The following is a 26,766-nucleotide window of genomic DNA, read 5'->3' on the forward strand; positions in this document are numbered from 1 at the left end:
GAAGCGGGCGCGGCGGGGTGGCTCGGAGGTTCGGAGGCTCGGCGGCACGGCAGTAGCGGCCCGTTGCCTTTGCGACGCGCTCGGTACGACACCCTGTATTTGTATAGCTCGCGATGACAACCTTCACGAACACAGTGCGCGACTAAAGGATTGTAGATATTTGAACCAGAGCTGTGAAGACCTGGTAAGTTACTATTTTTTTAAACATTTAGTTTCATTAAAATGCAAAATGTTTAAAAAGTAGTTGTATAAGTTTAGAAAATGACTATTTATCTTGATTGAAGATTACCATATATAACGAATGTATTAAGCCAGTATAATATAACCACAGCGCTATTATTTAATTCATAATATTCATTTATAGCAATTTGCCAGTATTTTAAATAACGTTGCATAATATATTCGGATTTACATTTTAGAATTTAGTGACCGTACCGGACTACGGTTTGAATAAATGTGACGTGATAACTGAAAATTAATGACGAGGAAAGGGGGAGTCGGTGCGGACCGTGAAACAGTAAAATAAATCGCAGCCTTAAGCGTAAAAAAAAGGCCTTTTCAAACGCCCGTTCAGCCTTTTCAAACGTAATATCATATTTCAAAGGGCTTATTAACTGGTGAGCGTTGAACAAAAGTTAAGTAAAACATTTTTTACTAGATTCAAGAGTCTTGGTTGCGCTTCATAATAAAATAATGGGATTAAAATACTACGCCACTAACAACCCCTTTTCTTAAGCGTGTAGTCTTACAAAATCATAAGTATGTACCTAGCTTTGTTGGTAATACGGCTTCGTTTATTGTCTGTACCTATTGTTCATGATTATTAAAAAAAAATATTAACAAGGAATTTATGGACTCAAATTACCCAGCTTTGGAATAAAACATTTTTTAATAAAGGGTTGACAAAGGTTAATAAAAAAAAGTGATATATATTTTAGGAGAGTGTGGGCTGTTGGAAAATAACGTTATTACGTGTGACAGATTTATGGACTCGTAGCCTCGTAGCACCTCGTAGCGGGCTCGTAGCGAGACGGGATAATTAAAACAATCAGCATTATCTTTTCAAGTTAGTCAAAATGGTAAAGGTTCTGTTTTAATAAAAAAACTTAAAATACCGTAGTGGCTAACAAGAAAATTAGCGGCCATTGCGAATAAGTGCAGTTTTTGAAATGAATTCTAAAGTGTTTAACAATACCTTAACAAAATTCTAATACTCGTATATATATTTTAAGTAACAAATAAATATAATTTAAGTAACAAATTAATCAAGCCAGGAATTTCGGATTTAGTTTCATAATAATAATAATAGCCAAGGCTGGAAATTTAATTCTACATAGTTAATATTAAGCTTAATAATGGCTACGGTAATAATAGTTTATAGTAATGATAAATGGCTATTTCGTTTTATAAATCGTATAGACATGGAGGAATAAAGCTAGGATAAATCCTCATAAATTGCGTCTACGTTCTAGATAACAGTTTGGAGCTGGGTATACGTTGTATACGATTTTAGTTTAGGTTAAGCTGTATTTAGTATTTTATTTTATTAGCAACCTGATATGTTTGATATAACAACGTTAAGCGTGAGCAATCGGATCATAAACAAATCAAGCCGAGATGCTCACACTCAGTTAAATTTACCTACAGCCACACTTTGTGCAGGATGATTTATTTTTATTTAGTAACCCATTTAGCTTAAACATGAGTATCATGACACATAGTCCGTTGATACGAAGCATTTTCTCTACATACGGGGAAAACCTTGCTATGTAGCGCCACGAGCGTAGCTTAGCAGAAAATAAAAACCGTCTTTATTTTTGATACAGTTTGACCTAATAATTATGCTTATGCTGTCATCATTAGCAGAACAAAAGCTCATTTTGCTCTCATAATAAACGGCCTCCAACTGATGAGTTTCCGTTCTCTCCTAAAGCAAACCAGCAAAACAGGGTTATTTGGCAAACGTATCTTAATAAAACAATGATAAATATTTGTCAAGTTAACCGAGCCATGTTTTATGAATGCGTGACTCAATGGCCATACGAAGTGAATTTATGTACCATCTACTATGATCTTTGAATCCTGAAACCCTGAAAGCGACTTTTAAGACTTTTACGAAAAAAGGTCACCATCCTGGAGTCCAAAACGTTGAGTACTTTATAGGTACCTAAATCCTGAAAGTGATTTCCATTTTTACAAAGTTTGACATCTGCATTCCTGGAAACCTGAGAATGCACTTTCACAACAACTTTCGAAAAAAACGTACCTATGCGTAACTACAAAAATAAAATATGAGTCCAATTTTTCATTTTTGAAATCTGTAAAAGAACATTTAAAACGAATCCTATGACGAAAAAATCATGACCGCCATTTTTCGAAACCTAGAAACGTGAGATATATATCGACTTTTATTCAAGGATCAAGGCCAAACCATCAAAATATGGTTATGATACTTATGAAGCAAAAGCCTCTCTTGATGAAAATAAATTGATATCTTCGCCATATATACCGGGCCATGTTTACGATACGAGTGCTCGACTCGACTTGACGGCCACTCGAAACGGCTTATGTGTGCTATAAAAACCAACAGAGAAAAACTTGAGTCAAGTTAGCACAAACATAAGCAGCATACTAGAATCAGTGAGTAGGTACCGTAGTATCTTCTTAGTAGTTTGTGGTAGGTACCTACACTAAAATCGCGTAATATGCGTAGATGCTAGTTAAATAAAATATGGACCTCAACTAATTGTAATTTTATTTTCTTAGAAATCAAATAAGTATAGGTAGTTGTCCTCATACGAACGACATACAATCGTGGGATTACTAGGAAATATACTTATAAATAAGCTCTTGAAGAATTTCTGTACTTTTAATGATCGAGTCTATTTTAACGAAAGCTACATCTCACTAACCCAACGCCTACAGCAATTATTACAAATGAAATAATATTGCACGGGTTAGAGAGATAACGATGTTAACACGACACTGGGATCTCAGTTCTCCGATAAGCAATTCAATTCATAGTAATTTTGTATTCAGTTTGATTGTTGGGTACAGACATGGTACTTAGAGGCTGACGCCAAAACTTTTCTTTTATAGCTCATATTCAATTAATTGACATAAAAAAGTTAAATAAGAGTTTAATTATTATTGTTTTATATGAAGTATTTAATCGTAACATACTGTAAAAACATTTTGCATGTAGTTTATACTAAAGAGTTTAATGCTCGTATGTACCTACAGAAAAATTGCTTTATACTTATACATACGAATACGAACACTTTTATAGTGGCAATGAAATGTCGTTGAACAGAAAAGTGGCACTTTGATCCCTCCTAGCAGGGAAGAAATAGTTATTTGTACAACAAGAGATCAAAGTTTGATATTTCTTCGAGTGCTTATTTTGAGTCCCGTGCAAGCGAAAGATTCTATAATCGCTCGCTACGCTCGTGAATCTAATTTAGAATCTTGAGCGTAGTAAGGGATTCAAAAGCGCACGAGATGTAAATAACTTTGATCTCGTGTAGTACACAAAATTTTTCACCCTATTAAGCAGTGAGAACATACCTAGAGGGACAGAGATAATAGAACCCAAGTATATCGAACTTGTATTAGACCCCGCATGTTGAAATGACATTTGACTATAAAGGTCACTTGAATGTCATTTTGTCTCACTCAGTGAGCAAAATCGCATTTTGCTCACTAAGTGTGTCTCACTCAGTGAGTAAAATGCGATTTTGCTCACTGAGTGAGACAAAATGACTCAGTGAGCAAAATCGCATTTTGCTCACTGTTTTTAAGAAGCAAAGTACCCTTGTTCGAGCTGCTGAGGTGAAAAATCCATTTTCTGATTAGGTGATGTGAAAAATAATTTGCTGCATAGGTACCGATATAAAATATCGGTGTAGTTTTCAGCATAATAAATATGAGCACCTAGGTACGTATCAAATTACTTGTATGGTAAATCGTTGGTTTGTGTAGAACAGCAGTACCTACATCAAATGTGGCATGTTGAATTACATCTGTCTAGTTGGAATTGTATCCCAATTTACCTGTTCAGTGATCGCTCGTGCCTGCGCGCTGATAAGGCCGCATTTGTATTCACAATGGCTGCTCTTCGTAGTTCGGACTCGCGAACTGCCTGCTCGTCCCGATTCCGCCCAGTCGTGTACCTGCCTAAGCCTGCCATTTAGTATTTTTACAGGCTAACGTTTAATAGCATGTTATATAGTTTCCGTTCAGCATAGAAGTCAACATATTAAGTTTTCTTACATATAATACAGTTAAAAATACATAAAAGAATGAAAATAAAACGGTGATAATTTAATTTTTCATGCACTACATGCCGATATGGTATTATGGTGTTGACTCGATTGCCCTAAGGTGTAAAATATGGGCCTGTATAAACATACATGTGACTGCAACAAACTTTTAGAGATTTATTTTTAAATTTTTAATCAAGTTTTTACATATATTTTTTTTAGTAATTAGCCTATCATTTCAAGGAAAGAAGAAGTGTTGCATGTCAAACACCAAAATATAAATATTGTACCTAAATTTGATTCGAGGTAGGTACATACCTCCCCTCTTGAGCTTAATTAAGCTCGCTGCTAAACCCTAACCCTAAAATGTTTGAGAATATAATACCTACGACGTGTACACTGTACATGTTAACCCTCGTAACTTCATATTGTGTTACAAGTTCCTAAATAAACAAACTTCTTAGAATTGTTTGTTTAGTATATTCCGAATAACGCACCTGTAAGGAGTTCGCGTCCCCTCGCGCCACTCCCGACGTTGCAATAATGTCATTTAGTCACGAAAAAGCCCTACTCATTTTAAAATATGCGATAACAGTCATTACGGCCCGAAAAATCATAAAACAAACAGCTGAAGGGTCGATTACAAACTCTTAATCATTTTGAATGTCGTCGTTTAAACGTGAGGTTGCGGAAAAGTTGGAAACACTCAATTTGAAGGATGTTTTGAGAGTTTGCAGGCTAACGCAAACTGGTCTATGAATGGTGATTCAGGGTCGAGCGATGAATGGGCTTTGCATCGATCGGCCGAAATCCCGACGTCAGCCAATTTGAACGTACAGCGGCCTTTCCTTACATGCCCGCCGTTTTGTTTTAGCAAATGATATATATTACTTCTGTTTAACGGGTAAAAATAAACACTTTCCATGTCAGTTTAATATAAACTTTGTTTGAGTAGGTACTATTTTTGTTTTACCCCAAACCTCTGCAGGTTTAGATTTCTTATTTCTGTGACTTCTTAATATTCATGCAATAAGTCGAATATATAAATAAATGAAATCATCTTGCTGAAACATGATTCATCATATTTGATTTGTATACATAGTGTAAGTATATATACCAGTGTTTAACACCAGAACTCTGATTTGAAATTCCACTTATCCCGTAATAAGTTAGCGGTTGGGTTAATGAAAAATTTCGTGTGTTCAAAGTTTATTCCACAGAGACCAATCCACTCAGGGCTGCGGAGCAGCCGCGCAAAGAGGCCATTCTTTGTTATGAAAACGTCTCTACTGTGATTGCTTTTAGTGAACGTGCCAGCGCCACGATAGGCATTGTCTTTTTTCCATTATTATGTGCGGATTCGGAATTTTTACGCGACTGCGGTCTCTATCTTCGATTTCTATACGGGGGCCTAGACTACCATTTTAGGAATCCAATTTACGGTAACGACTAAACACGTTCTCGATAAAAATTACAGTAGGTACCTACGCTTCATTGTCTACCAACTCCATATTGACCTCTAGGACACCCTACATTATATTTAAGCCTACTAAGCAAGAATACAAATGATTGCACCTATAGTTACTTAGCTTTATAAGTTTACTATTATATTATTTAGGTATCACAGCTATTACTAAACTATAGGTAGGTAGTACTGAACTCAGCAGTGAGATGGTTTTTATAGTAATAAAATAGTTTAGTTTGTAGGGCCTAAAACAAGTTTACATAGATTTAAAGTGAAAAAATATTTTACTTAGACTTTGAAAAAAAAAAAAAAACGATTTGCTACTTTAAAGCTATAGGTACTGTACGTGTACATATATACGTATAAATAACTTTCACAAAGTCAAAGTAACTGTGTGATACGAACAATACCTTCATAACAGCGACCTAATTAGAGAGCTCGAAACACTGTTGTCTGCCGAGTGGAAACCTAGAAACGTTGAATGGGCGGTAACGCCACCGGACAAAACACGAGTGTTCTCTATTCTCTGTGAGAAGGAGCCAAGCGTGTATATTTATATACATGTCGTTTTCCCTGGCGTAGAATAATGGCCACAGCCTGGAATCCGCAGTTAAGTTTGAGCTTTAATTCGTATTTAGCTGGCGTTGCCAAATAAAAAGGGCCGTATCGTATGTTCAGAGACGTAAGTGACATGAATTTATAATGCGAGTTAGACTGTAGAGTGTCCTTTTATGTTTCTTTTAGTTTCTTCTTTGAGTACACAAATTATTCACAAATACATGACTGTAAATTGATATTAATGTACCAAATCACAGAGATTTAAGAATTAGATAATCTTATACCAGGTATTATTTTATAAGTTAAGTATTAACGAAAAAGAATGGCTTTTTAAATCGTGTTAAAACTCACTAGTAGGGTAACAGCACCAGTGGCCAGCCAGGGACCAGTGGTCAGCCTTTTGAGTCGTTTATTGGTCATAAATATCTGGTATATTCGTTTATACAAATCGCGAGGACAGAAATAGGAGCTTTGATTCCTTATTGGCTATTACTAAGTATCTAGGGATACTAGTGGACCAACGCCTAACATGGCATTTGCACATAGAGCTGCTCATGAGCCGTATCAGGAAACTTGTATGGGTCTTTAAAAACCTAAGACACATTTGTACCTCACAACTTCTCAAACAAATATATGTAACCCTTGTCCAATCAGTCATAAGTTACTGTATACCGGTCTGGGGGGGTGCTACAAAAACCAAATTTTTAGAACTCGAAAGAGCCCAGAGATCATTGCTTAAAGTTATGTTATGTATTTCAAGCCGTTTAGATTTCCTACCATAGAGTTATATAATCTTTCTAATGTATTATCTGTCAGAAAACTGTACATATTATTTACGACCCTAAAATTACACAAGACCGTACCATATACACCAAACACACATAATAGAAGGAGAAGAAACAATTTAATTCCAACAGTTCAAATAAACACAACGTATGCTAGTAGACAATTCGTTTGTAAATCCGTTAAACTATATAATTCTATTAATAAAGATTTAAATATATATCCATTATCATATTACGAATGCAAAAACATGTAACAAATTGGCTAAAATTTAAAAGCTATCATGATATTGAAAACTTAATCCATAATGTTTTTGATATCTAAACACACACACACACACGCGCGCGCACACACACACACACACACACACACACATTCGCTCATTAATTTCAGTTTAAATTTAAATTAAATTATCTCTAACTACTTTTGTTATTCACTGAAATGTTAATATTATTTCTTTTAATTTTATTCATGAAATAATTTATTGTTGTTCACTTAGCAACTAAGGAAGAGCGGTGCCTCTTAATACAAGTATCTGTTTACTTAAAAAGAGGTACCAACCCTGTACAATGTAACCTAACACTTATAATGAATAAACAATTTTATTATTATTTATTTATTTATTATTATTATTACTTCACATGACAGGTGCGGTGAGGGAACGGGGGGAAGAAATATAGTCGTTCATACAGGTGCTGTTTGTCGACGAGTACAAAAGTGTCATGTCCGCCGTCCGCCATATTTTTTACTGCACGTGGTGTTCTCTTAACAGGTGAGAAAAACTATGTTTTGATGTTAAAAGTTATTGTTTTTTGTTAATGATTGGTTTATTTATTAGTTTATCTATTAAATTGCATTATGTTTGAATGAAAATATCAATATTTAACTTATAAATTGAGGGGGCTGGTCACTGGATAACACTTTTTTACAAAAAATCCAGTGCCCAGCCCCCCACGGCTGACCTTTGGGTTATTCGTTTATTTTATTATTTTCGAATCAATGCGACCGTAAGGACCGTTAAATTTACATTTTCAAATTTAGTTAGGCATGCCCTAGTCAATTTAAAGTAAAACCCAGTAGTCAGCCGCATTTGAAATAACGTTTTAATGCGGCTGACCACTGGATTTTGCGGATCCAGTACTCAGCCATTGACCTTGCTTGGTACGTCACCGCCAAAAATTTGTCCACATTTTAAAACTCTATCTCATTGAAATAAGGTTCAAAACTGTATACATAGTTTGACGTTAACTATACAGATTCTGTAGTACCTAAGTAATTGAATGATATTTTGTTTTTACCTGGTAGGTATATGTAAAATGTATGTATGTTTGTTTATTAATGATAATTAGATCTGCATAGACTCGTTTCATTATTTTTTACCGAATACTAGGAACATATTATATATTACCTGACTTACCTAGTTAATTTTTTGACGGAATAATTATTAGAAAATAAATATTGCGATTCTCAGTTTTAGTTAGTTAAGTGCCTATGGCCAACAAATTTCGTTTCATAAGAATTGTATGTATTTATAAGAAATAATAAATATTATAATGTCGTTGATTTTGATCCCATTATTATGAATAGTTTATAGGCTGAGTACTGGGTAGACAAAGGCTGCTTACTGGATTTTGGAGGCTGACTACTGGAGAAAAGTGCCACTTTGTGTTTAAAGTTAATTATAGATATTATAAAGAGGATTGTTATTTTTTTAACTATTTTGTTTTGAAACTATAATAAACAATTGACCTAACCATGTGATTCGTTTAATTATCCGACTGATCATGTAGAAATGCCGAACGTTCAAACTTAAAAAAGTCGTTATAAGGCTGACTACTGGTGCCTTTACCCTAGGTAGGTTCTTAACTGCCAATCCGTTCCGTGCCTTAAATAATTTCTAACTTTGCCAATGCACGTATTGATCATAAATGATCCAAGTTTTCATAGGAAGCTGCCGTAAAGTAATGTGCTCGTTAAAATGATCGTAACTTTGTGTCTGGACATATTTTACGCGAACATCTGATGCTTATGGCGAGGGAAAGTCATTGTGTGGAGATAGATAAATTTTAATTATAACTCCATTTGATGTAGGCGTGTGTGTAACAAATATTTAAAGTCTGCCTATCGATGTCGTAATGCTTAAAGTAAGAGCGAAATTAATAAATATATATATATCTATAGTGAATCTAATAGCAACTAAGATTAAACTATTATGATATTTTTTTCAAAATTGCTCGTAGAAATTGTCATAGAAGGAAATAAATTCAGTTACTCTGAGTACGATCACAGAATTTAATTGCTAAGCAATTTCAGTTAAATAGCCAATTCAATAAAACAAGTTGGCCAAACATCTGCACACACTTACAAAATTCGACGTATTATTATATACTCGAAGTATTATTTATCTTGTTACAAGTTTATCTACCATCGCTGATGTTTGGAAACTCTATTTGGCTCCCAAGGGAAATATCCACCAAAAACCGCGAACGTGATTGCAGGCGGAGAGTTAGTAAAAGGTAAAAAGAGGACAGATTTTCCTGTACCTTTAGAAGAAAGCGAAATCCGTTTAAGCAAAAGTATTAAGAACAAAGAGAAACAGTTTTAGATTGAATGTCACGTAAGGGATTAGTACCAATAACGTTAGAAGTTTCCCCGGGGAAGCTCTGCAAGGTCGCGCGTGATGCTGATGTACATAATTCATATTTTTATGTCATTAAATCTACTACAAGCATGTCTTATATTTCTGAGAATTAAATCTACGCCTTCGTGTTTCAGAAAAGAAATACCTATCGGCCGTATTCGAGCAATGCTTATTAGATGTAACGTCAGTGTCGAAAGTGACGTTTTTGGTTGAAGAAATTTCACTTTTGACACTGTCATATCGGAATCATATCTGTGACATCTTATAAGCATTGTTTGAATACGGCCGTATATTTAATAATGCCCTAGAGTCAGACCGAGAAAAGTCTGCAGCGATTTTGATAGCCCACGCAGTGCAAGTGTCATTTTAAACGTCAAACATCTATGAAATTATGACGTATAAATAACACTTGCTCTGCGGGGGCTATCGAAATCGCTGCAGACTTTTAATGGTGTAACTCTAGCTCTACGCCGTAGCGCGTAGCAAATATATGTTTAGTCAAAAATCTTTGTAGAGGCACGGTACAAATAGGTCTTGGAATCCACAATAAAAATGTCAAGAAACTGTGACATGTTGTGACAGGGGGGAGGGGGAGTCACAAACATTGTGACGTCACTCTAACTTATTTAAATTATTGAATTCGCTGTATAGTTAAATAACAAGTTTATGGAACGATAATCATTTTTATTCGTTTAATTTTCTTTCGTAATCAGTTTTGGGTTATAAAATTACTAATATATCTTTTTTCAAACATATTTTGATAAAATATTTAAGAAAAACCTACTTTATTCGATTTGCCAATTTCGTTGAACGAAAAAATGTGACGTCACACCAGGGGGGAGGGGTTTGCCAAGTGTGACCACTGACCAAGTGTGACAATGGGGGGGGGGGGGGGGGGTCAAAAAACCTAGAAATTCGTATGATGTAATTAATGGATGACCCCTTTCGAATAAGAATGTAGGAATTTACATTATATGGATATAATTCGCATCAGCACCGGAATGTGATGTATTTGCAAGTAGTTGGATGGACCTGTGTAAAGAATGTATGAAATTCTGTGAGGCTTTGGATAAGCGTGAATCATCTGTCTTGTATTAAGAGGGCGTAGAGGAGGGTAAATTTTCAGATTCTGTCAAATTACCCCATTTCACACACAAACGCAGCTCACGCACACTACCTCAATTTACTGGGACAGGTCCAAGACAGGTCAGTAACCCCTAATGTTTATTTAAAGGTGCTGTTTCGAGTTTAGTGTTAACTACTTACCTCCTTTGAGGAATTCAAACTGTCAAAGCTTTCCTTTGTGAGAAGACAGAGAAAAAACACTTTTTAAGTTTTTATATACAGGTGTATTCGGATATTACCGAATGTCGGATAATTCCGAAATTCAGATGAAAATCACCTTTAATTCCATCATAATAAAAGTCTCTTTTCGGAATTATCCGACAGTTTTCGACATTCGGAATTACCCGAGTAAACCTTATAGCTTTCCTTGTTTGTTCATGTCATGTCATAGGTATGTGACGTATTAGGTAATTAATTATTTTCGTTGTTGACTTTTGTATTAAGATAGTACAAACGGCGCGCTCTTAACTGTCCATCGGTGGACCTTATGCCTTTTGTAATAAGGTTTACGAGCTGTCAGTTACCAGTGTGGTGGCGGGCGATGGTATGCGGTTTGTAAACATAGACCGAATTAAACCTAGGAGTTTTTTTATTAAAGATATAAGAAATCGTCTTTTTACCTACTCGAAAAAAGTGGACTATACCTATCTAAAACTATCCCTTCATTAGTTATAGGTCTTGTAACATATTTTTTACAACTAAAGACGCTTATTAAATTTCGCTTTAAAAACATCTAATAAAATTCAGGTGCAGTCAGCCAACAAAGTGATTTACCACTTTTCGACTCTATCAATCAGATAATAGAGTCGAAAAGTGGGAAACCACTTTCTTGGCTGACCGTACTACACTTATACTTTTGTAAGTCAGTAAGTGATGCTTACTTAAAGCTTATCGGGAAATCAAAGAACTCATAATTACCTATATTAAAATATTTAAATTTACTATTTCATCTCATACGTTCAATAAGGCCCGGGACCGGGCCTTGTCACTCGCACTGACAGAGGGCCTTTTTAGCCCTACATAATATTAAAGAACTGTGTCCCGGATAGTATGGGTTCTGGACCATGACGCGTCCCGAAGTAACTTATACAGGCTGTAATCGTTAAGTGTAGCCTGGCTATAATTCCGTAAATATAGCAGATATCAGAAAACTTCAAATTGATATCGAAAGTGCGTTACCCAATGAGTAAAATTACATTAATAACTTTTTTTTAATAAAAGCAGAAATATCCCAAACATTAACTTCAAACCCTCCCATACATTTAGTACGACGACTCACCCCTCAAAGAACGTCGGTGTCGTAAGAGATAAAACTGCTTGAGATACATTATTTACGGTAATAAACTGTAATAAAATAATAAAACTACTGTTAATGAAGTAATAAATCTGGCATTTATTTTTTTACTACACCGCAAATTTTAAGAATAGTTCATTTAGAAATATTTAAGAGGGCCCGTCAATGTATCGCACAAGAAGGGCGTCACTTCGAGCAACTACTGTAATCAAAAAAATTAATTACTTAAAAAATAAATGTTAGATTTATTATTTCATAAACGCTACCGTTTAATATTTTATTACAGTTACAAATAACAAATAACACAACAAATACAAATAATTAATCTCAAGCAGTTTTACCTCTTACGACACCGACGTTCTTTGAGGGGTGAGTCGTCGTACTAAATGTATGGGAGGGTTTGAAGTTAATGTTTGGGGTATTTCTGCTTTTATTTAAAAAAAGTTATTGAAGTAATTTTACTCATTGGGTACGCACTCAACGCACTCAACGCACTTTCGATATCAATTTAAAGTTTTCTGATATCTGTTATATTTACGGAATTATAGCCCGGCTACACTTAACGATTACAACCTGTATATCATTAGATATTTCATAGCCTATATCGATAGAATATATCGTTCTTATGAGCGTATTTGGTGGGCATACCTTGTTAGCAAAAAAGTCTACTGCTTTATAATAAGGTGGCACTGGTGACAGAAACCCATTTAATTTGTAAAATTGTCGCCTGTAATTTATCTGTAAAATATTTAATAATAATATTTTTAATGTTTGACTTTGCCCATAATTCAATTTAAATAGAAATTATCACCGCCACGCGCTACTAATTATTATTCACAAAAAATATATGAGTGCCTCTTTTAAAGTGATACTTTTTAGAATGAGGAATAATTGAGCAAAATTTTAATTTTTTTTATTTAGTACAAATCGCCACACTGTGATTGTAAAGGCCAAAATAGTCCCAAAAAATACATATAATTTTCATTTATTGAGCAAAAATCATTTATTTGTATGAAAAGGTATAACGATTATTTAAAAACTGAATTCCTCGTCCCTAAATTATACAAAGATGATGATAACTTGCCCTAGTTGCTAAGAGCATGAAGAAGTATAGCATAGATTGGACCTGGAGAGCCAACCATTTCCCCTCTTCCCTTCTTTTTGGTACATGGTACGATCTCGTTGCTACCGGGCCAAATCAGCCCATTATTTGGTAATAACGGTATGCAAAGCATCTAACACAGCTAATAAAACCTTCATGAACAGAAATGGGAGACATATTTTATAAGATTTGACAGTATCCATGAAGAATCTTCAGATTTATAAACGGCAACTAAGCCACCAGTATTGAGTTGCCTATAATCATATGCCCACTTCAATTAACAATGAAACTATTTTTCCGTGAATGTACTCGTAAACCTCTATCCGTTAGTATGCGATTCATTAATGGACGCACCATGGCCCAAATCGGGACACGGTTCTTTAACACGTAATGTTAATAATCAGTGAACATCAGACCACTACGATGGTATTGGCTTTAAATATCGTTCTTTCAACTGATAATATAGAAACAAAAACTCGCTGAGACTGCAGGTCGAGTCTTGATTTCAATTTCTTGATGATATATCATTGAATTAACTTTCAAAGCACGTGCTAGCTCCTAGAATAGGTTGAAACTAAGAATTTTATTGCTGAAATTATGTGAACAACATAAATAATTTTATTTATGTGTCTTCATAAATAAAATTTTAATAATTAAAATGGTTTACGTTAAAATGTGAAATTTTGTTGATAAATTGTCTGTCTAGTATATTGACATTATGTCATATATGTTTCTAAAATGACGTAATATGAATGCCAGCACAATGAAAATATATTCCAATAAGAAAAAACTAATCTTCAAACTCTTTTCATTTTGAGTAAATTAGGAAGAAACGAATTACACTGATTTGGTTGTGTTCGTATATTTTTTAATGTGAATAAAAACAAATCAAAATTTTCATGACTCTAGATCTCCGTGTGACATTATTCATTTACCCTATTTATTTTGAACACAGTTTTTCACTGGTATCATCATTCGTATACGGACATGAATTTCTGTCAATATATATGCCAAAACGAAATGTCAAAATGGGAGATCCAGGTACGCGACCGCTCCCGACGAGCCACAGCGGGCATCTGAGCAGGGGGGCGAAACTTCAAAGAGGGGTACCTTATACATGGAAACTAGCGCAGTCAGCATTATGTTTACAGCAACATTTCCTCACCTGATGCTTCCATGTAAATCAACTAGATGGTGTCACCGCTTTGTCTGTGGTGTCTTAAAAAACATGCATCCAGGCCATAATTGTTAAAAAGAAAAAAAACTTTGTCTTTGCATTTTTATCACAAATTCCGTTTCAAGTATGAAACGTTTAAAATTTTCAGTAATTTAGGTACCTCACATTTTTTAATCGTCTTAATATAATTGTATTTAATATTAAAATAATATAATCGTTTTTATTAAGAACATTTAACTAAATAGTTTCGCCAAGTGCCTTACGTGAAAGGAAACGTCAAAACAAAAAACATAGTAACCGTCAAACTATAAAAGTCAAACAGAAGATTCTAATTTTTTGTAATTTTAATTAATAATTTAAAGTATAATCACTATAAATTGATGAAAATGAGTGCGCCTGGGAGAAAGAAACGTTATTGCCTTTTCGGCTGTGCGAATTAAAACAACATGACTCCAAAACGCATCAATGCTTCGTGGCTCGTGCTAGCTAGTCAAATTTAAGTCCAAGTTTTAATAGTGGATTTGTATTATTTCGTACTAATTTATTATAATAAGTGGAACCCTTAGAAAATATTTTTTTGGTTTGTTACGCATGTAAGTAATGAAAAATAAATGATATTTTTACACATCGTGTTTTTACTTTTGCGACTAAAATATTCTTTGGTATGAACATTTATAAAATACTGGTCTAGGTAGTAAATCGTCACTGAATGAATAGGTATTATAGTACATAATATATTGGCGCCTTTTTCCTTGACCGTGTACAGTGCACTACAATGAGGTGTATTCATTTTTCACGTGATTGCTTTGCAAGAAGGTGAAAGAATGGAACCCTCATTGTAGTTCACTGTAAAGGGTCAAGGAAAAAGGCGCCATAGTCTTTATTACTATGCATGTGTGCCACGCACACATACGTAAAGGTTTGTAACAAAAATCCACTAGGAGCGTTAGTGTCGACGTTTTTTGACATTTACTCGCGAGTTGGCTCTCTTTTACTATACATATATTATTATACTCTTTGCATCTGATTCAAAAGATAATTTGACAGATATGGCCGATGTATGGAAGTTTACGTTTACGATGGAATTTCTCTGCTGCCTTTAAGAGGAAAAATAGGAAAAGCCTGATTCGTTGTAGTCCAGTTATCTGGCTTTCGAAATCACTCGATTTTATAGTTTGAGCATCGATTTTTTTATACAAATTTTACTAAACGCTGACACTCGTTCATCTCGTTTTAGGTACAACTTTGCATAAGTGTATTTATTATATTGTAAAAGATTTCAGATTTTCAAGGGTGATTCGTTGTAAACACACTCTTTGAGATAATAATGACATTTATTATAATTTTTTTTATCAAGAGATGTGAACGCTAGCGACTAAACGGTGACTGCCTTTTTCGCTGATTTTGCTCGACGCAGTCTTAAGTAGTTTTTCTTTCTGACATTTTGTTCTGTTTGTCCTTTCTAGACTGTATCATGTACCTTGTTTGTATAAATACTGTATATTATAAATTTCACAGTGTATTAGTCCGCTGTAATGCTGTGTAAATTTTATGAATCAATAAAATTAAAAATAAAATAAAAATTACTACGTGCAAACAAAAGCAAATGAAATATGCACGCTAAACAAAATATTTAAGCCAATGAATATAATTGGTAGCATCTTCCAACGTTTAAACCGTTGCTTTTCAGTTCGATACGATACAAGTTCGATAAGGGTAAATGGTGTCGCTTACTTAATTTGTAACCGGACTTACAATTGGAATGAAAGTAGCTAACCGAAGTCGCTGTTCCAGTTATAGGCATAATGTAATGGAACTGATCGCAATGAGCAGGATAAAATTGGCATTGTATTCGCTAATGGCTTAAGTTAACTTGGCTGAAACTTTCGCCCTCAATTGCTTTTATTCCGATTTCCTTATAGCTTTTGAGTTTTTCGCTTGTATGCGGGAAGATTTAATCATGTTAAAATTAATACTTGGGGAAAACACGCGTTTTCGTTAGTTAAAACTAGTTTTTCGAAACGCTTTAGTGAAAACTGGTTTTCACAAATTACTTATTCAAAATTAATACGGATTCAGAGCGCACCTTTCGCGGGAATATTGATGCTTTTATGTATATATTGAGGTACTTAAGTATTATATTCCATTAAATTAATAGAATTTAAAGTCAGTCGACTTCAGTATTGCGTTGCTTTCGTCTCTCAATGAGGACAACGGTTAGAGGACAAAATACTTCACGTCGGGTCGATTGGCGATAAGCATTACCGACATAAGTCTCACAAGGAATCTTTATTAAATTTGCCTCTTTTTTATATAGGGTGATTTGTGAAACGCGCGTGTCTATCGTCTATATTTTATACATAGGCGCTGATGACCTATCAAATGGGTGTAAAGTGTTAAGAGTCACACGAATCCGCCGCCAAAAAACCCGCTCTCATACAATTGAATTTACGCTCTCATTTTAAAACGATATGCTTAAATTAAACGAAACTTGGCATAAACATTTATGTAACATGAATTATTTATGACTAAGTAGTTTTTGTAGCTAAAATGGTTAAAGCGCTGGCCACGACATTGCGCGACTCGCTTCGGCTAAGGCGACAACCATAGGTTGGAGCGAGACACAGCGATCGGACCTTTCGTTCCCACTTATGGTTGTCGCCTTAGCCGAAGCCAGTCGCGCAATATGTGGCCAGGCCGTAAACACCAATACCAAGAAAATGGAGCGAGTAACTAGAAGTTTTGTATTTTTAACGTGATCATGTTTAATTTTTTTGTGACAAGCTTTTATTGCTGACTGTACTTCTCATTTGCATGTCTATATACGAGTCTTTGTGAAAAGAGAAGAGTCGTAGAATGTATTGATCCCATAAATTTCACCACTCTTCTCTTTTCGCGCAGACTTTAGTAATTCTTGATTTCTTTCTTATGATCGTAAACTCGATGCGTTTGTGTTTTTCCATCGAAGAGTTCGGTTTGCTACGTTCTAACTGCATTATCACATAGTGTCTAGAACTGACAATTGTTGATGGAAAACGCCAATCGAAACTAAAATAATGTATTTATGGAAAATGATTATGCGACTTTTTATTGCATTTGTCATGCCGATATTTTTTTTCGATCGGCGTTTGTCCATGAACGATTGTCATCTTGGCGAGACCCCAACTACATGTTAGCAAAAAGAATAGATAGTATAGAGGGGTCCTGTCATTGTAAATTTTGTAGTCACTGTAAATTTACTGCCATCTATCGACACACGACTAAAACTCAAAATGAAAACGTATAAAGTTATCAAAAAATGTATATATATGGATAAATGATTTTATTATTTTTATATCATTTTGATCCATGTTCCTTCACTAATATCTATGTGTTAAAATTGTTAAATATGAAACGGTGTCGTCACGCCATCTAGCCGAGGATAGGCTAAAGGTGTGTGCGCCATCTATTCGAGAATGACTTGCTTCAATTCCGAGGCACGTTTTTTCCTTAGACTTTATTCGTCTTATACGAAGTTAGATATGTCTTTGATGTTAGTGTTAGCATATTACTGTATATTTATCATCGGAATTATGGAACTACCTACTCCAAATTTCAGCTAAATCCGATTCTAGGAAGTGGTTCATATTTAAGTTACAAGATTTGAAGCGCGTCGTGTTCCTAGTATGTCTTCGCAACGCCACCTATTGAAGGGTTGGCAAAACACTTGGACGTTGAATTTTGTCCACGTAGGAAATGTCTGTTAAAGCAAACAAAAGCGACATCTGGTTTTTCAGTTGCTTTTACGTACGTACAAGACGTGAAGTCTACCGTAGCGTATTTTCAAGTTTGCCTGTAGAGAGCGCTTGTTGCAGAAAATTGTCCTGAATGAACGAAAACCGACAGACGCGCGTAGAGTAGGTAAGTAGTACTGCCCCACGAAGCAAAACAGCCGTAACAGCCATTGGAAAACCAGTTTGAATTTGGGATTTATTGCGCGAGAATTCTGTATAAAATGGAATCAGTTTTTTGTGCTGTTTAGAATAAAACCTGTAATAAAGATACCATTAGAGTCTCTCGAGCTAAGGCGTAAGCAAACGCTTGCCTTACACTATTGTCTGCTTTTAAGAAATCGTATTGACAACCCATCCGTTCTGGAGCGTATGCGTATTTTTACCCCAGACAACTACATAGCTGCAGTAGGGCGTAGCGCACGTAGAGCCAGAAACCTTTTTGCATATCCAAATGTTCGCACCTATCACGGTTCAAACGCACCCACGTACCGAGCAATAGAATTACTAAATAACTTCATAGCTACAGTCCAAAACGCAGACATATTCGCAGACAAGTGGCCGTCCCTACAACGTAGTATCAGGATTTTTTTAAACTCTACCTATGTTATTTAATATCAGATTCTTTTTTTTATCTCTATGTAACTTAGTAATACATAATATGTATGTTCAATTATAAAGATAAGTGTGTAATACAATAAGTGTACCTACTAATTTTATGATACTGACTGATACTGACAACATATATGTACCTAATTAACAGTATAAGTGCCTTGGCTTGAGCTGTAAACTTATACATAGTGTTTGAATAAAGAATAAAGAATAATAAAGAATAAAGAATATCCTATTAGGGATAGTATATATGTATACCTCCAAACGGCCAGGAGCGGCATTTGAACTTTAAACATCTATTATTGATATGTTATTTAAACATTTTAAACCTACTCCCAGTCTCGTTCACAAAATTATGTATAGGTACCTAAGTGCTAGTGAAATGAAAACGATGTCCAAATAAGATCAAATTGACATCATTTTATAAGTCAATCCAATATGATAGTCTTTACATAGGTTTAGGTCTTTCTTTTAGGATATTAAAAACAGAACACACTGTGTTTTATTATAATTTTACTTTTTGACTTTTATCGGATGACTCTAGAGTGGCCAGCAATATTTCATATTATGTTATTGTATAAAGCCTGACAACAGTTTATTTGACCCTCGCCATTTTGCGGATTTTTAATGGTACTAATTTCTTTAACTGGCAACAAATACTCTTTGACAACGAACGTTGGATGTCATCGAATGTCACGGATGTAAACAAATAGAAAATATCTACGAATATATTCAAATATAAACGGTTTTATTACAAAAATGCCAAAAAAATATTCAAAAGATGCAAAAAAATTTGTAGTGAATGCAATCAAATACTTACAGCTTAAAAAAGACGAAGGATTACATAGCATTCCAATAAACAATGTTTTAAAGTTTGTTGTTGACATGACCGGTATTGAAGTTTTATCTACACACATATCATAAACTGTCTATGATGCCTTCAAAATCCGTAAATAATGGCCCACATTACGATAAACTGTTTTGTTACAGCAAACTTCTTATCTGTGAAAATGTGGTAATAGCTTCATAACTATATCAAAATCGATTTGGTAATGCAATTAAAATTTCGAACATCTCTGAAAAAAAAAGCAATTTGATTTGACCCCTATTCTAATATCAGTCGAGATGACGTTTTATTCGAAATCAAATGCCATTTGCTTACAATATTGACAAATCTCGCATGTAAGTTGGTATCGGACGATATGGTAATCGACCCCGACTCTAGTTTGTCTCTGAATTAAAAAAAAACTACGGATGCGTGACGTGCGTGAAAAAAGTTTTCATTTGCCGCCATTTGACGTACAGTTTATCTTTTAATTAGTTTGTAAGTAAAAAATAATTTGTTTTGTTATTTTTAAAGAAACTATAACAAAAGTTTCATGTAAAATGTGCGATAAAGATATTTCGGAGACGCCATCTCATATCCGCGAGTTCCGCCAGAGAGCAAAGTCGGCTGTAATATGAGGTTAGTGAATATATCATAGAAAGTTTATAATATGTGTGTAGATAAAGCAGTGTATGTAACTCTACATAATTAGGCATTAAAACACTCCTGTGATACTATTATGAAACTCATTTCATTCGTTTCATAAACCCACACTCGTATTTTAATGCCTTTCATTATGTAGCAGTCACATAAACTACTATTATATTGCGGTTGTATTGAACTGGTTATCGTATCGTATAGGAAGTAACTAAAAAAAATTGGAGCAATTGCTGTGACCTTGTTAAAAAAATTGAAGACGATTATAGGAATAAAGGTCCTATATTATTTAGTTTTATAATCGAGGTTGGTGGTCCTGAAAGCGACACAACATCTAATGAAAATCAGACTTCGTCAGAGTCAGAAAACGAAGAATATTAAATATATTTAATATTTAGAATCAGTTTTGACGAATAGGTAAATTGAAAGAACCGAATTCTCTGTATGCAATGTTTCTGACATTATAAGAGTAGGTATCAACAACAACATGAAGCTAATGCCCACTACCCCAACTATACATGACGTACGCACATTATTGCCATACGTAAGCTGTTTGCAGCGACACTATCTCAGGGTTAAATAAACTGTTGTCAGGCTTTAAAAAATAGTAAATTTAGTAGATAATAAAAGCTTTTACCAAAAAAAAATTGATTCCAGAGACCTGATTAGCAATTTTTTACTCGTGAGTCAACCATTTGTGTTTAGTATTGTTCCGCGTATATTTTATTCAACCTTTTCTTCATTTTAACTACGTACCGACTACAAAACCTAGTGAAATAATAAAGTTCGATTGTGAAAGGACTTAGTATGTAGGTCATGTAATTGTGTCATAATGGTGCAGTTCCTGTAAGCTCAGCAATTCGGCTGAATCAACGAATTTCCGAGTTACCCGGCGCTTTTATACTTTATCGTGGATGTCCACGGTAACGACACGATTTATTATTACGAGGAACCAGGCAGGGCCGACTTAAACTATGCTGGGGCCCTTGGGCACATAAGAATTTGAGGCCCTTTTAAAAAATAAAGAAAGCAAATTATACTAACATTTTTCTACTTATAATACTACTACAATAATTGTACTCATAATAGCCACGAACAGCAAAACAATAAGAGCTATATTTACATACACATATAAATGACCTTTTTACGTGAAACATTCCCACTTCATATTTATTTAGGTATTTTTGTCAGTATTGAACATAACAGTATTTTAGTGGTAACAACTAAATTCCAACTAGTTGCCTCCAAATTGAGTTGGTGATTATGGTAATGGTACTTGCATTTTTTTTCTCAGTTGTTACCACTGGGTGGGAAAAAAAATTCAGTCGTTACCACTGATAACAACTTGGTGGTAACTAGTGAGAATTACCCAAAAACCACTGAATCGTGTCGTTACCGTGGACGACCACGATAAAATATAAAAGTGCCCACCGGATGCTTAGGTACATTCATACAGTATACAGTGCATTTTGTGCAGCCGCTTTGTCCAGTTACGAGCATCAAATTGTTGTCATTATATTTATATGCATTTCGGTTATGTAATCGTATTAAAATGGGTATCCTCGTTAGTGATTTGGTTTGATCTGTTCGGGTCGAATTTTATTACGATAGGTTTTATTTCATTACCTACTGAGATCATAATTACCCTTTTAATCTATAATAGTATTAATAGTATACGGACTATATCTTGGTTAAAAAAATATGTATTCGTTATAAAAACGAGACGAAGCATAAACGTTGGATGAGTGCTACGACGTGGTGCTACGGCGTAGCATGTTTCGTTTGTACGTAGTAAACGAAGATGCTCACGCGCTCCAATAAGTGCGACCTCATGCCTAATGACAGTAATGACGTGACTGTAATTGCAATTTGCGCACACCAATTAGCATGAACGATTGTCAAGGTCCTATCGAGATATCACCAAAACCTTAAGACGTGGTACTTAAATAAAATCAGCCTCCATCATCTGTAAGTTCTATAGCAGATATAGGGTTCTATAGGTTATTCTCAAAAAATATGTCTGCGGTCTAATTGCCGCGACCCATGTAAAATGTATGAAAAGAGTCGTGGCAATTTCACTGAAAGAATTTTTAAATGACATTGTAGTTGTACATACTTATCCAACGTACGTTTAAACATAACGAGCTGTAGATATATGTACATTTAGGTATAAGCATCTATCGTACATGTGAGGCATAATCGTAATATATGTAAAGACGCAGCAACATTAGGGACCATTATATCGACCTAGTTAGCTTAGATTCTGCCTCAAGAAAAGGGCACACTTAACATTAAGTACCTACGGCCTGTATAGGTTTCTTTCGTATTTAACCTATTAGCATCGGAGCAACAAAGCTTACATTACAGTTGTAATTATAATAAAAATGGTAGCAAAGGTACTGTTTGCATTAGTAACGCTGTTTTGAATAATGTAGCGGTATGGAGATTCATCTGTTGTTTTAATATTTACTGTAGATGTGGGTTGTGCCGAGTGCCGGCCGAGCCTGTGCTGTTAGTCTCATCCGTTGGCCATCCTCAGGCGAGCGTTTGTTTCAGACGAGCCGGTTTATGTTTGATATTGATGACGGATACTTGGTGTAGACCTTCAGGTCTTAGTTATAATGGTCCGCGTGTTGTCCACGCTCTAAAAGCGAAGGAAATGTAAGGCCTGCACCGGGCGCGCGGGCGGGCGGCGGCGCCACGCGATCATTTCGCAGAGCACGGTGTTAGGGGGCGCACGTCTAGAGCCTCCACACTGCGTTGTCCGCCTGCGCCTCGCTCCTATCTCTTATACTATAACCTCGTTAGTCCAAGTGACGTACATTCTTATACGTAGGTGTGTGTAGTGAGCGCGTGAGAATTGGAAACGGCCGGCCGCTGCACTCCAAGCCAGGATTATTGGCACATAAAAGATAACCTTGCTCGCTGCATTTATTATTCAGTGACTGCGCTAAGCTTCAGCCAGGATGGCGCCCTTTACAGGTATGATTCTTAAACAAATTGAAGATGCTGAGCTTTGATATAGTTACACACTAACTCCGCTACGGAACTTGATAGCTATTTTAGACAGCATATATATGTAGTCTAGACTCTAGACGAACGCACACAATAAGGTAGCATATGTGTTGGTTCACATTACTTCACTACCAATAGTTAAAAGCTTGATAGACTGACTTAATGATGAATAATGTTTTACGGGCTGATACAAAGGCGCCCTTATTAAATGAACATTTCTTTACATTTACCGCGGCCGCTGAATAACAGCTTGCGTGACTTGTTACTTTCACAACGTTCAATAAGATCTAAATGAGGGCTAAGAAAATAAAAACTCTTTGATTACTTATGTTTGCGCAACTTTAAGGTAAAATTTTCATAAACTTGAAACAGATTTTTGGTATACTGTCTAAATAAAATATACTTACATAATGTAATACATATGGTAATCTTGCAAATAATATATTGCACCAAATTGATGTAGGTATTCAACCAACCAAAAAATAATCTCGGACCAGTCCTTATTATTTTGATATTCGATCTCCACATCCAGTAAAAAAACTAGGCTTGTTCCCTTTGAATATGTAATTTAATTTTATACGATCCAATACATGGGATACCGTATTGGGTCGTAGGTAAGAATATCCGCATTAGGTTGGCAAAACAAGCTATTGAGCAGTGTCGGTAGTGCGGAAGGGGCCACCGGGTGCTCGTAAGCGCTATTTACGGCGCGAACGGTTTATTTGCCGTCGGTCACTTTATTGCTAACATGAACTTTACTTAATCTTCTCCAAATATTGTGGCATCATTAGCTGGAGGGTGGAAAAAAAGAGTAATTTAGCTTCTGTGAGAAGTTTTTTTTATCTGCATACAAAAATACTAAATCATTATTTTATTAAATAGGTGTATTACTCGTAGGTGAAATTTCGGTATAAAGTAAAAGCTTTGTTTAACCCGTCACGGAGAAGACATTTAGGACATACGCATATTTGTCTACTCTGTTCCTAAAAGTGAAAAATATTGATAACACATAATATGTTCAAAGTCTAAATAAATACTAGTCCATAACTATGTGTACCGCTCTTGTTCGATAAAAGTCCCTCCTCCCAAGTCCCAATTGGCTTTTGTTTTCTGCGAGCGAATACCTTAAAATTCACATTTTATGATAACCGGGATAGCAATATATTCAGACTTCTGTGATGAAAAAGAGAAACAAACGAATCAAGAACATATTAACTGAAACAAAAATTAGAGCTTTCGGTGTATGTCTGTGTACCACGTGTTTACGTGGGCGAAGTGTAGGCGTCTTGTCCATTTCGAGAGCAGTTTAATCGTTTGACATTTAAAACTAACGCCCGTACAATAGATAAAGCTGACCATAACTTTTACTAACTTATTTTCTGAAAGCCAAAAGTGTCACAACACACATGTAAATAATTTGGATTAGCACATTCAGTGCCGGCGACCCGCTACGCGGGTTGTCTATTTGTAGGCGTTTATTATCGGCTGCTATTTAACTGATCACCAGATTTAATAAAATTTAATACCAAAAAAATCTATTTTACCACCCTAAAATCATGAATGATCACCAAAATTATAACACCATTTTAATGTGAAATGATTACCAATTTTATTACATTTTACTATCCTTTTAAAGGAAATGACACCAAAATAATCATTATTAACCCAAAAATAGTCAATGATTACCAAATTTCAATCCCCATTTTAATGTGAAATGATAACCAAATTTTTACATCTTGCTATCCTATTAAAGAAAATGACACCAAAATAATCATTGTAAACCCAAAAATAGTAAATGACCACCAAAATTAGAACTCCATTTTAATGTAAAATGATAACCAAATTTTTAAATCTTGCTATCCTATTAAAGCAAATGGCTCCAAAATAATCATTGTAAACGCAAAAATAGTAAATGATCACAAAATTGTAACCACATTTTAATTAAAAATGTGCAATTATTTAATATATCGTTATCCTATTAAATTAATTAATCCAATTCGTCACCTTTTTCTAGTGGCATTTTATTTCTGTAACAGTCGCAGTTCTAACCTAACCTAACCCACTTTTCTAGTAGCATTTTGTTTCTGTAAGGGTCGCAGTTCAAACCTAACCTAACCCACTTTTCTAGTAGCATTTCTTTTCTGCAAGGGTCGCAGTTCAAACCTAACCTAACCCACTTTTCTAGTAGCATTTCGTTTCTGTATGGGTCGCAGTTCAAACCTAACCTAACCCACTTTTCTAGTAGCATTTCTTTTCTGTAAGGGTCGCAGTTCAAACCTAACCTAACCCACTTTTCTAGTAGCGTTTCGTATCTGTATGGGTAGCAGTTGAAACTTAACCTAACCTACTTTTCTAGTACCATTTCGTTTCCGTAAGGGTCGCAGTGCTAACCTAACCTAACCCACTTAACTGATAGCAGTTTAACTTACTTTTCTAGTAGCATAACGAAATGCTACTAGAAAAGTAGATTAGGTTAGGTAGGTATGCGGTGCGGGCTACGGGGGGTTGAGCGGGAGGGGCTAGTAATTTTGGCATCAGTTTACTTTATTTGGTAATATGTATACATTTTTTGGTAATCATAGTGGTTTATTTAGGTGAAAATATCGCATTAATTTGGTCTTCAAGATTTGGTGATCATTAATGATTTTTGGTGATCATTCAATATATTTGGTATTTGAATACAATTTGAAGTGCAGTCGTAATTAAAGTGGTGGTACTTTTGTATTTTTAGGCCTTATTTTTTTGGTGTTCAGTAATTTTTTTTGGTAAGCATGATTTTTTTATTTAGGGTACCAAAGTATTTTTTGGTGGTCATTATATTTGTAGCCTTTATTATCATACGGATTTCCCGTATTCGGCTGCTCGTAGCGCGTAGCTCGCACTGGCAGTGAATGTGTTAATAATGTCATATCAAAATTATGTACTACCTAACTCTTATTTAATATTTCCCAGTCCTACAGTTCTCGAGAAAATGTACAATTCATTCGTCTATTAAACTTAGGTACTTACAGCAAAACCTACTAAAATTGCTTTCACACATGGACGTTGCGAAATGTTTTCAAAGAGTTGAATCAGTGAACCAGAAGCATAATTCAATTTGCTGTTTCCCAATATATGTCTATAGCTACAACATCGCCAGCACTGCATTGATGTCGAAAATAATTTCAACGTATATCAATATGTGTCGGCAGGAGAATTGAGGCGAATGATTACACACACACGATGAATGATTACTTAATTGCGAAAACAGAATAAATGAAGGAATGAATGAATGTTATTATTTAATAACATGGTAGGTAATAAGGTAAATAGGTTCCTTAGAGAAACTTTTTGGTCAATCGTTAATTACATTTTTCAAAAGTTTCCTAAAGAACTTGTTACCGGTACGAAAAAACACAAATTTCAGAATCCTGCTGTATTTGCGTGAACCCTTAATTATCTTATTAAATACTATTATCAATATGAATCTTTTCTGCTAC

At 35.0% G+C, this 26,766-nt stretch overlaps 1 protein-coding gene across 4 annotated transcripts in view; it reads left to right on the forward strand.

Annotated features, from left to right (window-relative positions):
- Positions 1–26,766, forward strand: part of LOC134790662 (putative uncharacterized protein DDB_G0282133) — a 73,558-nt gene continuing 46,792 nt past the window's right edge. Inside the window, exon 1 of one of the 4 annotated variants that reach the window (XM_063761541.1) lies at positions 1–184. Coding sequence is in view for 1 of the 4 variants with exons in the window: in XM_063761543.1 (XP_063617613.1) it covers positions 23,239–23,254 (16 nt within the window). In the remaining 3 variants the exon portion in view is untranslated. Of the gene's footprint in view, positions 185–22,707; positions 23,255–26,766 lie in introns of those variants that run through there. The other 3 variants (XM_063761542.1, XM_063761540.1, XM_063761543.1) reach the window with 3 other exon arrangements.

Source organism: Cydia splendana, chromosome 5 (assembly GCF_910591565.1).
Source record: "Cydia splendana chromosome 5, ilCydSple1.2, whole genome shotgun sequence".
Taxonomy (NCBI): Eukaryota; Metazoa; Arthropoda; class Insecta; order Lepidoptera; family Tortricidae; genus Cydia; species Cydia splendana.